This window comes from Podarcis gaigeae, assembly GCF_964106915.1.
Source record: "Podarcis gaigeae genome assembly, chromosome: 13".
Lineage (NCBI taxonomy): Eukaryota > Metazoa > Chordata > Lepidosauria > Squamata > Lacertidae > Podarcis > Podarcis gaigeae.
Window position 1 is genome coordinate 5485417 of NC_139689.1, and position 15229 is coordinate 5500645.

The window sequence follows — 15229 nt, forward strand, 5'->3', positions numbered from 1 at the left end:
AAATGTAAACGGTGCGCAGAAACAACAGAAAGCTCCCTTGTACCAAGTGAAGACCAGGGCTGGATTTAGGTTTGATGAGACCCTAAGCTACTGAAGGTAATGGGGCCTTTTATATGTCCAGCTGTCCTTTGTCAACAACAAATTGTCACTGTTTTTTGTGCTGAATATATGCCATATGGTCATTGATGGACCTAACAGGTATCTAAAGCCCTTTGCACATGTTGCCCTGAAACCAGTCCATGCAGAATGTAGGCACCCTATATATAGAAATGAACAAACCAGTGATATTTTAGGGAGCAGGCCCGTGACTTACATCATAGGAGCCTACACAACACAGAACACTGTTGCTGTATGTAGGTTTTATTTTATTTGTTTTTATCTTATATTTTGGAAGTGTACAGGTTTTTTTTTCCTTTATTTTTTTGGGGGGGGCCCCCAAGAGCTATAGCTCGTTTAGCTTATATGTAAATCCAGCACTGGTCAAACCCATCGCTCTGCCTCACTCAGTACTGTCAACAACACAGCCCGGGCAAACTTCGTTCCCCAAGGTTTTAGGCGGGGGAGGGGGGGAGACATTCCCAGCCCTACCGGTGTGGGGGTGGCACAAAGGACCACAACATGTGCACCCCTGTGAAACCCTGAGTGCGCGTCTGATAGGGAAATTATGGTAGTGGCTTTAAGAAACTGCTGCCTTAAGAAACTGTTGATTCTGCAAGTTCGGGGCAGAAATACAGCTAATACGTAAATCACAATATATAGCACAAAGCTAGAACATAAGTTGCTACAAGAAGGAACACAGCACACAACAGAACGCAAATGGCTACACGGAACGCAGGTTCCCATAAACTACAGGGGCTTTTGCAACAGTGCGGAGGCCATGGGTGGGAATCAAAGCTGCATCAGCAGAAACAGCCGATGCTCATTGCGCAAGTGTACTAACCTGAAACGCATCTCACAACTTGAGTGAGGCAATGATGTACGTGACTGGATGATATTAAAATGCTTTGTAAAAAAAGTTATAAATACCCCCCTCTTGCCACAAGGAGGGGGTCGAGACTTGGTGGAACATACCCTGACGGATCAATAAATGGCCAGACTTCATCTCCTACCGGGTCCTGAGTTTTACAGTGGTACCTTGGTTTAAGAACAGTTTAGTTTAGGAACAACTTGGATTAAGAACGCTGCAAACCCAGAAGGAGGTGTTTTGGTTTGCGAACTTTGCCTTGGAAGCAGAACATGTTCCGCTTCCTGTTGTAAATTTTTGTAAATTGAGTCCTCCGCTGCTATGAGAAAGCACGCCTTGGTGAAGGAATGTCCGCCGGGTGTGGCGCACACTTCCACCCACAGGCAAAGCCACAGCTGTCTGAACATCATGCCCTCTATCTAACCTTTGCTCTCTTAGTGGTCTGCCGTGCCCTGTCTGTGACATTTGTCTCCTTCGTCATACATTGTACAAGAGGAGAGTGATGTGGTGCAAACAGGTGCCAAAATAACTTTGTACCAGCCCTTGATCTCGGGACTGGAAGATATGTAAAGGTCACAGTCCAAAATGTATCTGACTGGTTTTGCATATTGTGCTAATAAAAAGAGCCACGGCAGAGCTAGCTGGCAGCTTGCCTGTGCACAGTTCAGCTGCATTACCAACTCCCACCCCATGCCTTCACTTCACCATGGTTTAAGACCAGTAGCTCCCTTCGTGGCTCCCAGGGGTGATAGGATGCTAGGAACAAAGGATCAAAAAGGAAAAAAACCTAAACAACAAAACAGATCCCAAATGAGTCAGCCGGACCATCACAAACAAGACCCATCAATTTTAAAAATGAAAGATACATCCCACCTTGATATTCAGCCTCCTACGAGAGACAGCCTTTTGTCTCTTTTCTTTTGTTTCTTTTGAAGTGAGAGCTGGACCATAAAGAAGGCTGATCGCTGGAGATTGGATGCTTTTGAATTCTGGTGCTGGAGGAGACTCTTGAGAGTCCCATGGACTGCAAGAAGATCCAACCTCTCCATTCTGAAGGAAATCAGCCCTAAGTGCTCACTGGAAGGACAGATCCTGAAGCTGAGGCTCCAATACTTTGGCCACCTCATGAGAAGAGAAGAAGACTCCCTGGAAAAGACCCTGATGTTGGGAAAGATGGAGGGCGCAAGGAGAAGGCGATGACGGAAGACAAGATGGTTGGACAGTGTTCTCGAAGCTACCAGCATGAGTCTGACCAAACTGCAGGAGGCAGTGGAAGACAGGAGGGCCTGGCGTGCTTTTGTCCAGGGGGTCACGAAGAGTCGGACACGTCTAAACGACTAAACAACAACAAGAGACAGCGAGGACTTCCTTTCTGTGGAAGAATACGCCTTAATAAACCGTTTCAGGTCATTGCAGCCCTCAACTCAAAACGAAATCTTGGATAGACTAGACATACTCAGAAGCAGACTGGTCAAGAAGAACGAACACAATGAGACATCGGAGGGACTACATTTGTGGCCCATATCCCCTAACTGCCTAGTGGATAGGAGGCTCATTTAAATGCATAGATCCAGATCTCCAACAGCAGCCCCATATGACAAGGCAGGATCAAATCAGGAAGACAAACCTGGTTTAAGAATGCTTTGGTTTAAGAACAGACTTCAGGAACGGATTAAGCTTGTAAACCAAGGTACCACTGTACTTACAACAGACTTGGGGGTTTTTATAGGGTTTGACCCCTCCCAATATTTGGCGTCTCGGTGGTTGGACTTCAGACCTTCTGTATGCAAAGCAATGCTCTTCCTCTGAGCTACGAGGTGCCCCCGCCCCCCCCCCAGCCCTGCCTTTGGGGCCACAGTCTGGAATTATTTTCTGGAGGGAAGTGGGCCGACCAATGCCAGCCACCTCCAAGAGTTCACATACGATACATATTCTGGACTCACAGCTGTCCATGGAGGCGCAGGTCAATTCTGTGTCCAGGGCAGCTGTTTATCAGCTCCATCTGGTATGCAGGATGAGACCCTCCCTGCCCGCAGACTGTCTCACCAGAGTGACGCATGCTCTGGTTATCTCCCGCTTGCACATTGCAATGCACTCTACGTGGGGCTACCTTTGAAGGTGACCCGGAAACTGCAACTAATCCAGAATGTGGCAGCTAGACTGGTGTCTGGGAGTGGCCGCCAAGACCACATAACACCGGTCCTGAAACACCTTCATTGGTTCCCAGGACATTTCCGAGCACAATTCAAAGTGTTGGTGCTGAACTTGAAAGCCCTAAACGGCCTCAAAGGCCCAGTATACCTGAAGGAGCGTCTCCACCCCCATCGTTCAGCCCAGACACTGAGGTCCAGCTCCGAGGGCCTTCTGGCGGTTCCCTCATTGCGAGAAGCAAAGCTACAGGGAACCAGGCAGAGGGTCTTCTCGGTGGTGGCGCCCGCCCTGTGGAACACCCTCCCATCAGACGTCAAGGAAATAAACAACTATCTGACTTTTAGAAGGCATCTGAAGGCAGCCTTGTTTAGGGAAGCTTTTAATGTTTAATAGATTATTGTATTTTAATATTCTGTTGGAAGCCGCCCAGAGTGGCTGGGGAAACCCAGCCAGATAGGCGGGGTATAAATAATAAATTATTATTATTATTATAACCAACTGGGTGGGAAGAAGACATTATCCCTGTGATTTTCGGCAGAAGGGACTTGGCGACCTGGGAGAGTTCGCCCTGCGTCGCCATCCCAGCGAAGGCCTTCTCTGCAGGGATGCTACTAGCACCTCACCTGTCCCGTCTCTCAGCTCCAGGGTCGTGTACCCCTCGATCCACTGGTAGCAGGGAAAGCGGTACGTCTCTCCCTGTGGGGTGACGAGCTGGACAAAGTTGCAGTACCAGCTGTCCTCGGGGAAGAAGAGGTAGGGTTCCTTGTGGAGCTGGACCAGCAGAATCGGGCCCAGCTCCCCATCGCTGGGCACCTTGTATTCATCCACCTGCGGAAAGAAAAGGGACAGCCGCTAATTCGCCACTGAAATGTTTCGCTAAAATGTATAGGGCAAGAACTAAGGAGTGTTGGAAATGCAAAGAAAAGGAAGGTATCGTTTACCGCATGGGGTGGACTTGTAAAAAGGTAAAGGCTTTTTGCATTTATACATTTGTAAAAAAGCCAGAAGCCTTTTTGTTAGGAATAACAGGAAGAGAGATTAACAGAAGGGATTATAAACTTTTTCAATATGCAGTAACAGCAGCAAGAACCTTAATGGCCCAAAAATGGAAGCAAGAGGATCTACCGACTCTTGAAGAGTAGAGAATGAAACTTATGGATTACGCAGAATTGGACAAAATGACTGGGAAAATTAGATACCAAAAAGACCACAAATTCATCGAGGACTGGGGAAAGTTTACGGATTATCTGGAAAATAGATGTGATGTACAGATAACGTTAGTCGGTTTTAAAGAGGCTTTGTGATTGTTAAAGATGTACTGTAAAAGAAAAACAGAAGTGTTAAGTTACTATTAACTGGCAATACAAGACACGAAAAATGCGTACTGAATAAGAAATATGGATGATTGGTGGAGGAGCTGGTGGAAGTTCAAAAATTGTAAAATACGAGAATAAGATTGTGTTGAATAATTTGTAAAAGAAAATTTAATAAAAAATTATTTAAAAAAAGGAATATTAAATAATCTATAGCCTGGGGAAAAAAAGGCTTTTGGGGAAATGATATATACTGAGTTAAAGAAAATGTTCAAAAATACTTTTGTTAAAAAACCAGAAGCCTTTGAGCAGCGGTAAAGTGTCCAGCTTGTTTTACCTGCTTTTGAACTATGGGGGGATATATAAGACTAAAGCCTGCTGACTAGATATTGGAGATTAGACCCCAGGGGGCCAGATAGGAAAACCGTGAGAATTACTCTCGCTGTACATGACTGCAGCACAGAAGATAAGGCACAAGGCTCAGTGGGAAAAGGAGATTTTAAAGTAAGTACTGCCGTTGCTACCTCTGTCCCACTGACTCAAACAGCAACGGGGGGAATTGAGAGTTAAACGAGTGGGATTTGAAATAACGTAGCAGTTGATTACTGGACTGTATTATATCGCTAAAAGTGGGCAGAGAAAAAAGAAAGGAAAAGACTGAAAGGTGGAATTCTAAACAGAAACAACAAGAAGGACCAACGAAAGGAGAGTGGCAGATGAAGATGATGGACTTTGCAGAACTCAGAAACAGAAAAATCAGAAACAGGCATGATCAAATAAATTTATACCATATTTGAAAGAACATTGTAAGCAATAAACATCACTAGCAGGGTAGTCTGGAGACTTGCAATGAGAAATTTTCTACCTTTTTATATTTATTTAAATTCTGAGGTATTTCGTAATGAGTGTAATTAGAATTGGAAAACGTATAGAATGCTATGATATAAAGGTTAATTCTGAAATCTATGAGGCAGGAGGGGTCAACAACCTAAAGCCCATGGGCCACAAGCGGCCGACGGGGGTCGTTTAACCGGCCCACGAGCCGCCCCCGAACCAAGCCGCCCGCTCGGCGAGTCCCCGTGGGGATTCGCTTCTGCAGTGCTGGAAATCGCATCTGCGTAGATGCAGAAAATCGTGGGCACAATCCACAGAGGGATCTCTACTGGAATGAGCCAGCCCAGGCGAGGTAAACATTGCCGACTCCTGCTCTAGAGAGCCAGAGAGGTAAAGCAAATAATAATAATAATAATAATAATAATAATAATAATAATAATAATAATGTTGTATTATTTATACCCCGCCCATCTGGCTGGGTTTCCCCAGCCACTCTGGGCGGCTTCCAACAGAACATTAAAATACAATAACCTATTAAACATTAAAAGCGTCCCTTAACAGGGCTGCCTTCAGATGTCTTCTAAAAGTCTGGTAGTTGTTTTTGACATCTGCTGGGAGGGAGTTCCACTGGGCGGGTGCCACCACCGAGAAGGCCCTCTGCGTGGTTCCCTGTAACTTGGCTTCTCACCGTGAGGGAACCGCCAGAAGGCCCTCAGCACTGGACCTCAGAATCTGGGCAGAATGATGGGAGCAGAGACGCTCCTTCAGATAATAATGATGTGGTTATATATTGTTAAATGGAAAACAAATAAAAATTAACGTATTTTTCGTTCTATAAGACGCACCAGACCACAAGACGCACCTAGTTTTTGGAGGAGGAAAACAAGGGAAAAAAATATCCTGAATCTCAGAAGTCAGAACAGCAAGAGGGATCGCTACCCAGCGAAAGCAGCAATCCCTCTTGCTGATCTGGCTTCTGGGATAGCTGCACAGCCTGCATTCGCTCCATAAGACGCACACACATTCCCCCTTACTTTTTAGGAGGGAAAAGTGAGTCTTATAGAGCAAAAAATACGGTGTATATATATATATAAAGAATTACAGTGGAGAGACGACTTCCTCAGGCCCCCCAAAGTCCCTGCCTCCCCCCCACCCCAAAGTCCACCTCTCACCGCTCCAGGGGCAAAGTCCTTCCCAGTGTTGTTCAGCGTCTGCTTGGGGCTGCTGCCCCTCGAGCCCACCAGGGTGATGGAGACGGTGTCAAAGGTCCCCGAGCCCCAGAACGTCCCGGTTGCCACTTGGACCTTGTATGAAGCCATTAGGGTTCCTTCTTCGCTGCTGGACTCGGCCGGCCGTCTCCTGCAGTGGCTCTCCTCTTGAGGCTTCGTGGGCTAAAGGTTAAGTCCAGAGAGAGGTATGAGGGACTGGACGAACAAGATGCTTTCGGTGGAAACTGGGAGGTGGCTGCAGTAGATCTGCCAGATAGCCCCTCTGCGTCATGCGGGCCAGAGGTTATCAGCGAGGGGTGAAGAAATAGAGGGGGCCGCGGGTGGGGCTGTGGGTTAAACCACAGAGCCTAGGACTTGCCGATCAGAAGGTCAGCGGTTCGAATCCTCGCGACGGGGTGAGCTCCCGTTGCTCGGTCCCTGCTCCTGCCAACCTAGCAGTTCGAAAGCACGTCAAAGTGCAAGTAGATAAATAGGTACCACTCTGGCGGGAAGGTAAATGGCATTTCCGTGCGCTGCTCTGGTTCGCCACAAGCGGCTTAGTCATGCTGGCCACATGACCCGGAAGCTGTACGCCGGCCCCCTGGGCCAATAAAGCGAGATGAGCGCTGCAATCCCAGAGTCGGCCACGACTGGACCTAATGGTCAGGGGTCCCTTTACCTTTAACTCCCAGGGGGATGGCTGGGCAGGAGGCAGGGAGCCAACAGTAGGGGGAGCCAGAGGCAACTGCTGGTGGAGCCAACTAAGTCTAGATTCGACCCCGTCCTCTTCTTCCCCAAGGAGCAAGGAAAAGACTAAGGCTGGAGGAAGCTAGTTGGAAGAAGGCAGGATGGATCATAGCCCTGTTTCTCTAATGGTCCAGCCTCTGCTGACAGAGGGTCACACGTGAAACCAGTTTGAGCTTAACATTCCTTAATGGGGTGGTGCAAACCAGGACAGGATGAAGGCAGCTGGGTGCTGCAAATTCTTTAGCCTGAGGCACAAGTTCTCTAGAAGCTTCCATTTGCGAGGCCGAGCTTTATGGCCAACCCCCGCATCCTCTCCGTCTGAGGGTTTATGGTGCTCCCAGCGGCGTAGCGTGGGTTGTCAGCACCCGGGGCAAGGCAAGTAATTTGTGCCCCTAACCCCTAACCTGCCGCCGCTGCCAGCTTCTTCTTGCTGCTGCCTGGGCTGGGGTATTTACGGTAAGGTAGCCACGGCGGCGGCGGGTCCGTGTCAGGTGATCTGAGGCAAGTTGCCGCTGGCGCTGCCACCCAAATGATGCCGCTTGCCCGGAGGAGGAGGAGGGCAGAGAGGCGAGGAAAATGCAACATCGCCCAGCAGCTGCAGCAGCAGCGGCGGTGGCGGGGCTGTGAGGAGGGGCTGCCTGGCGCGCCCTCCGCGGCCCTGACGCGCGGGGACCGTGGCGAGCGCTGAGAGCCGCTGCCTGCCGGATGCCTTCAGCCCGGACGCGCACACAGCTCATCGGTTCCGCGAGACATGGGGCTCTGCTACAGCCTGCGCCCGAGGCTCTTCGGTGACTCCGGAGGCAGTGAGCGCCCCCCCCAGATGTTGCGCCCAGTGCGGCTGGCCCCCCCTGCACCCCCACGCTACGCCACTGGGTGCTCCTTTAAAACCCTAAAGGGCTTCGGCCCTATATACTGAAAAGAGCATCTCCACCCCCCATCGTTCTGCCCGGACACTGAGGTCCAGCTGCTAGGGTCTTCTGGCTCTTCCCTCCCTGCGAGAAGTGAGGTTGCAGGGAACCAGGCAGAGGGCCTTCTCGGTGGTGGCGCCCGACCTGTGGAACGCCAGGAGCTGCCCAAATTTTATCCAATAAAGTTTTCTGTGAGAAGCTTCCAATCGTTCTCATTATACTTTTTTTTATTGTCTTGATTTTGTCGCACAGTTTGTTTTACATCTTTTCCCATATATTCCTCTAAGCTGTTTATTCCATTTATTTATTCTATACAAGTATCATTCAATTCTGCTAGGATGGTATCATTTTTACAATATAGTTTTATATATGCCTTAAATATTTTCCATTCTCCGTATACTTTTTGATTTAAGCCTCTCCTGATTTTTCTGGTCAGCTTTGCTAATTGGAAATACTCTATCATGAGTGGTTGCCAATCTGTTATTGTTGGTGTTTTTTCGCATTTCCAGCTTCTGCCTACAAATATTCTTGCAGCCGTGATTGTGTACATAAACAGTAAAGGTAAAGGGACCCCTGACCATTAGGTCCAGTCATGGTCGACTCTGAGGTTGCAGTGCTCATCTCGCTTTATTGGCCAAAGGAGCCGGTGTACAGCTTCCGGGTCATATGGCCAGCATGACGAAGCCTCTTCTGGCGAACCAGAGCAGCGCACGGAAACGCCGTTTACCTTCCCGCCGGAGCGGTACCTATTTATCTACTTGCACTGGTGTGCTTTCAAACTGCTAGGTTGGCAGGAGCAGGGACCGAGCAACGGAAGCTCACCCCGTTGTGGGGATTCGAACCGCCGACCTTCTGATCGGCAAGTCCTAGGCTCTGTGAGTTAAAACCCGCGTCCCCACATAAACAGTGGTCTTGCCCAAATTTTAAGATCCTGCTTTCTGCTGAAAGGACGGAAGAGTTACCTGCAGCTCTTTCTGGAGATGGGTGCGATTCTCCAGGGAAGCGGGGCCCCTTCCTTGGGCCCCCAGAAAGCCAGCAGGGAATCCAGAACATCGGCGGGCCCCATTCAGAGGCCTCCTCCTCCCAAGGAAAGCCCCCATTTCCCACCGGGCGGCATCGTAAGCTACGGAGACAGGAAAATGTTTGTTTAAATCTCCTTGGCGGCTTGCTGGCCATTTCTTGCTTCAGGCAGACACTGCGTTTATTGATTCGGGGCGGGAGAGAAGAGGCACTGGAATGCTCCACAGAGTACAGGGCCAAATGTTTGCAAATAAGCGACCTCCAGGCAGGCAGCTGTCATCCTGACACTGTGACCCAGGATTATAAGAAATTTAAGGTCTTATATATGTAATAAATCGCCGAAGAATTGATGCTTTTGAATTATGGTGCTGGAGGAGACTCTTGAGAGTCCCATGGACTGCAAGAAGATCAAACCTCTCCATTCTGAAGGAAATCAGCCCTGAGTGTTCACTGGAAGGACAGATCCTGAAGCTGAGGCTCCAATACTTTGGCCACCTCATGAGAAGAGAAGACTCCCTGGAAAAGACCCTGATGTTGGGAAAGATGGAGGGCGCAAGGAGAAGGGGACGACGGAGGATGAGATGGTGGGACAGTGTTCTCGAAGCTACCAGCATGAGTTTGACCAAACTGCGGGAGGCAGTGGAAGACAGAAGTGCCTGGCGTGCTCTGGTCCAGGGGGTCACGAAGAGTCGGACACGACTAAATGACTAAACAACAACAACAAATATGTAATAAATGTTCATAGATGTTCCAGCCAAGCATGTACATAGATGTGTGGACTGCGTGTCTGAAGCAGCACACAAAAACAGCCCTGAAACCATTTTGACTCCCAAGCTGACCAAATGTTTCTCTGCAAGGAGGGAGGAGGTGAAAATTCGTTCTTAACCTGAAACTGTCCTTATCCTGAGGTACCACTAATGGGGTCTCTTGCTGCCGCCGGAGCACAATTTCTGTTCTCATCCTGAAGCAAAGTTATTAACCTGAGGTACTATTTCTGGGTTAGCGGAGTCTGTAACCTGAAGCGTCTGTAACCTGAAGCATCTGTAACCCGAGGTACCACTGTAATTACCATTTCAAAGGAATGCGCAGACTGCCAGGAGAGGCAATCAGATAAGGCATTATCAGATAACCTGGCAGACAGGAAAAACAACAACATTCAAATTTCTGTTGTAGACCACCTTTTCTGTGATGTAGGAATTATGTTTGTGGGGGGTGGTCTTGGGTTACACCCCTTCTGTGATGTATGTATGATGTATGGAGGGGTGGTCTGGAGCTCCAGGGCAGGGAATTTAAAATTAAAATAAGGGCAGGCACACCTTGGTTCTGGGTCCCTCCTCCTTTCTCCTGGGTGTGAGGGGAGCACCCTGTTGCAACAGCTTTAATAAAGATCAAGCTTACTAGCTGCTTTGCTTCTCAATATTCTCTGGTTGGCCTCTGTTATTTTCTCCTACTGATAGGGAACCCACTTAAGGACTCTATACGGGCTCTTGGATAAGGGAAGAAGGGCAGATTTTGTTTATAACACCCACATCCTATTTTATCGCTGCTTCCCCATGCTAGAGGTGTCGTGGCTCCCACCGGCGATGAACTCAAACTCAGGGGGTGGTTTCCACCAAACGCTTTGATGCGCAGGGCCTCGCCGCACGTATTATGCAAACCGCTGCCCAGTGGGCAGTGCGCATGGCTGCACAAATGCAGAGCAGGCGACAGACATGGCTACTCAAGCAAAGGCCCTGATCCATCCGCGATGTGCACCCGGGAACCCCCAAAGAGGCGGGCACAACTTTGCACGGCTGGCGGCTCCTATCTTCAGCAACCTGGCGAGTCTCTGAGAGGCCCGAACCAGCCTTTTCCCCACATGGAGGTGTGGCAAGGGGAGGAGCTTCCCCTGTTGGATTTCTGCCTGCCACACAGCTGTCACAGGCGCAGGGTTTCTGCCGGGGAGAATAGCGGATGCTCAGATTAAGTACGCAATTGCCCTGGGTGTGGACCACCAGGCCGGGATTATTCCTTAGGGCATGGGTAGGCCAACTAAGGCCGGGGGCCGGATGTGGCCCAATTGCCTTCTAAATCTAGCCTGCGGACGGTCCGGGAATCAGCGTGTTTTTCCATGAGTAGAATGTGTCCTTTTATTTAAAATGCATCTCTGGGTTATTTGTGGGGCTTGCCTGGTGTTTTTACCTGAGTAGAATGTGTGCTTTTATTTCAAATGCATCTCTGGGTTATTTGTGGGGCATAGGAATTTGTTCATTATTATTTTTCCAAAATACTGTATAGTCCGGCCCCCCACAAGGTTTGAGGGACAGTGGACTGGCCCCCTGCTGAAAAAGTTTGCTGACCTCTGCCTTAGGGCATGGGTAGGCTAAGTAAGGCCCGGGGGGGCCGCATCTGGCCCAATCGCCTTCTAAATCTGGCCCGTGGACGGTCCAGGAATCAGCGTGTTTTTACATGAGTAGATTGTGTCCTTTTATTTCAAATGCATCTCTGGGTTATTTGTGGGGCATAGGAATTTGTTCATTTCCCCCCCCCCCTTCAAAATATAGTCCAGCCCCCCACAAAGTCTGAGGGACAGCGGACCGGCCCCCTGCTGAAAAAGTTTGCTGACCCCTGCCTTAGGGCTCCATGCTGTTTTTTTCCCACCACAGGGATGTTACCAGAGACCATTGACCTGCTCCTGGAGCGCTGCTGGCGCAGAGGATTCTGTGGGCGCCCTCAAATCTCTTCCAGCGCTCCTTCACCTTCCAGAATACCTTCAGCCTCATCTTCGAGGTCCTTGGAAAAGAGGAAGAGAAAGGGTAGGAATCCAGGCAGGTTTTTCCAGGAAGCAAAATGCCACACATTCCTAACCTGGGGGCGGATGTCGGATGTCAAGACTGCAACCCGCCGTTTTATTTTTGCACAGGAACATGGAAAAGCGCCCAGCACTGATGCAGACTGTTAGTTCAGGACTGGTAACAGGGGCCGGCAGCAATTCTGCTTTCTGAAGACTTTGCCAGGATCAGGCCAGTGGCCTACCTGGTCTAGCATCCTGTTCTCACAGTGGCCAAGCAGATGCCCTATAGGGGAACCCACAAGCAGGATGCGAGCACAAGAACAACACTTTCCCCCTTCTGTAACCTTAGATGGTCCTCTGACCGTAGAAGCAGGGCAGAGCCATTGTGGCTGTATTATTATTATTATTATTATTATTATTATTATTATTTTATTATCATCATTGCTAGGAACCATCGATGCCCCTCTCCTTCATGAGTCTGGCGAATCCTCTTTTTAAAGCCATCCGGGTCGGTTGCCATCCCTGTGGCAGGGAGTTCCATAGTCTAACTCTGTGCCGCGTGAAGAAGCACCTTTTTAAACTGTCCCAAATCTTCCGACATTTCTTGCAAGTGAGCCACCTCTGAACCAGTCCTGGCCCAAATTACAAAAATGAGGGTTCTGGAGCAGATCTGTTCTAAGCACCTTTTCACGCCGAAATCTTAAGCATGCTTCCCAAGGAGTTTGCCGCATGGAGCAGGAGGGAGGGCTTGGGGCTCGTCCGCAGGTACCTTTCCTCCACATTTTCCAGGCGTGGTCTGTGTTTTAAAGCTCCATCTCCGACTTCTCTTTCATTTTGTTTTTTTTTTTTAGCTCCAGAGCTTTCCCCACGGAAATCTGCTCTTTACCGCAGAATTGGAACAAACAGCAATACGCAGAAAGCCCAAATTGCCGTTTGTTGTGCTTTAGCTTTAAAGAGCGGGTTTTCACAGGAAAAGCTCCGGAGACAGGGAGAGCTCATAAGAGTTAGAAGGGACCCTGACGGTCATCTAGTCCTACCCTGTGCAATGCAGAAATATGCAGTTGTCCTGTCTGGGTATTGAACCTGCAATCCAGGCATTATCAACACCACGCTCTAACCAACTGCCCTTAGTTCGGGTAAGCCCTTTGCTCAGAGTAAACATGCATAGGATGACTCTGCAAGGAGGGAGGGAGGATGAATTCAATTCAGTTCCCATTTAAAGCTAAACTTTTTCTTTCTTTCTCTGAAGCAATGCAGCCGTTCTTGAAAAGCTCTCTGAACTTTGCAAAACAGTTCTCCCACCAAGTACAAAAACACATCTGCTCATATGTAGAATATAACATACACAAAGCACATTATATCAGAGGGGAAATGCAAAAATGTGCATATTTAAGGGAAACCAGATACAAACACATATTTAGACATTTAGAAAGTTGATGCGAGTCTTCACCAGTTTTTAGCTTATTAACTTTCCCCAAACCCTAAATCTTCTCATATATATATATATTGCTTTTTTGTAAACCTCTTTGAGAAATTTGCACTGTAACACTGATGGCTTTCTCCCGGACGAGTCCCAAACAAGTGCAGGAATTTGGAGAGACAAACTTTCCTAAGAGTAGAAACAATGACAGCAAGCAGCACTTACGTATCAACGCATCCTCAAGCGCAAAGCTGTGCCCTTTCCCAGCTGCGGCACGCAAGGCACTATTCTGAGACACAGGCCGTGCGGGAAAAGGTTGCACTTTTTCTATTTCTGCCTGCAATAAAAGCAGCCTGGCTAGAATGCCGTGCTGCTCAAACTGCTCTGAATTACTGCAGCTTAGAATGGAGCCTTTGCATCATTGGACAATGTCAACACATCCCGAGCAAAACTCCTTGTGGTCTTGAGCCTTGACGGGGGAAACACTGGACGGCTAAAAGGGTGAGTATTATTTCCTTATGGCATTGACATCCCTTTTCTCTCTCTAAGGAATTCAGCGGCAGCATCCACGGTTTCCTCCCTCCTCAATTAATGGCCGCAACAACCCTGTGAGGCAGGTTCGGCCGAGAGGCAGCGACTGGCCCCAGGCCACCCAGCGAGCTTCATGGCCCAGTGGGGATCTGAAGCCTGGCCTCTCAAGTCCCGATCCAACACTCTAACCACTGCACCACACTGCCCCGCCGATCACCAGTCTTCGCTTATACAAATCTGTGGTTCTAAGCCTCTTTTTTTGCATTTTCCAAACACACATGCATGCACGCATGCACACCTCTGTGTCTGGCCAGTGGGTTTAGCTGCCACGATGAGGACTAGAATATTGCACAGGCTGTGGCTGCTCTTTTTGCAAGGAGCCTTCCCTCCACACCAAAGACCTTTTGGCAACTGGGGCAGAGAAAGAAAACAGGCGATCGTGGTGAGGAGAAAAGATGACAGAGGGAGGGGGAACCCCCTAAGGACCAGAATCAAATGCACCCTTTGGTGCATTGCAACCTCTGAGAGGCTACGCTGGGGACACAGAGGCAGGACCCCCTGAGAATAGAGAGGATCTACAGAGCTTCCCTGCCTTCTCACCCAGCTGGAGACCGGTGCCCTCTATGAATTGGGCTGCAGTGATGCGGGAGAGTTTGCCCAAGTTTGGGGAGGGGGCTAAGTGGCTTTCCCTCCCACCCCCAGGCCTCCCCAGGGTGCTCACCCGTCTCTGGCTGCCCTGATCAAGAAGGCAGAGTGGGCCACACCGGCTGGGGCAGTCAGGCAGCAAAGGCGAACGGCTCCGGGATGCACCGAGATATTTTCTCCTCCTCCAGCTGGCTTTCCACTTTGCTTCCTCTTTGGGGTAGGTGCTGGGAGGAGCTGTCCCTGCTCGAGGGAGTGGCAGAATTCGTGCTTTCACTAGCACTCTTTGGAGAGGAAGGCGCGTTCTCCGTGGCGCCCAGCCAAGCAGACGGCACAGACCTCTCCAGCAGGCCCTGGATTCCATTTTTTTAAATAAGATATTTATTAACATTTTTAGAGGTACAAAAAGAGAAAACAAAAAACATCATTTTAAACAAAAAAATATATAAAATACAAAAAAGAAAAAGAAAAAAGAAAGAGCAGACAATTAAAATCCATGAAGCAAAAAGAAAAAACAAGGAAAAATACAACAAATCTTCCCATTACTTATATTTCATTAGCTTATTTCCCTGACCTCCTCGCACCTCCCTTTTTTGTATTCTAGATCGATTATCCATTCCAGCAAATCCTTTCCCTCTTTTCAAATTTTTGTCCTGTAATTTATCTTGATATTGATATAACTTTACTTTCCCTCCTTTCACCAATTTTCCTGTGTTTT

The 15229-nt window shown here is 48.8% G+C and overlaps 1 protein-coding gene across 2 annotated transcripts in view; it reads right to left on the reverse strand.

The window, feature by feature from the left end:
• Positions 1 to 14874, reverse strand: part of LOC310828796 (polyunsaturated fatty acid lipoxygenase ALOX15B-like) — a 46670-nt gene extending 31796 nt beyond the window's left edge. The window contains exons 1-5 of one of the 2 annotated variants that reach the window (XM_083706662.1): positions 14591 to 14874; positions 11814 to 11917; positions 9088 to 9248; positions 6435 to 6653; positions 3739 to 3943 (exon numbers count right to left, since the gene is read on the reverse strand). In XM_083706662.1, the coding sequence (XP_083562788.1) occupies positions 3739 to 3943; positions 6435 to 6653; positions 9088 to 9248; positions 11814 to 11907 (679 nt within the window). In that variant the 5' untranslated portion in view covers positions 11908 to 11917; positions 14591 to 14874. Of the gene's footprint in view, positions 1 to 3738; positions 3944 to 6434; positions 6654 to 9087; positions 9249 to 11813; positions 12002 to 14590 lie in introns of those variants that run through there. The other variant, XM_083706661.1, reaches the window with a different exon arrangement.
• Positions 14875 to 15229: the final 355 nt, after the last annotated feature.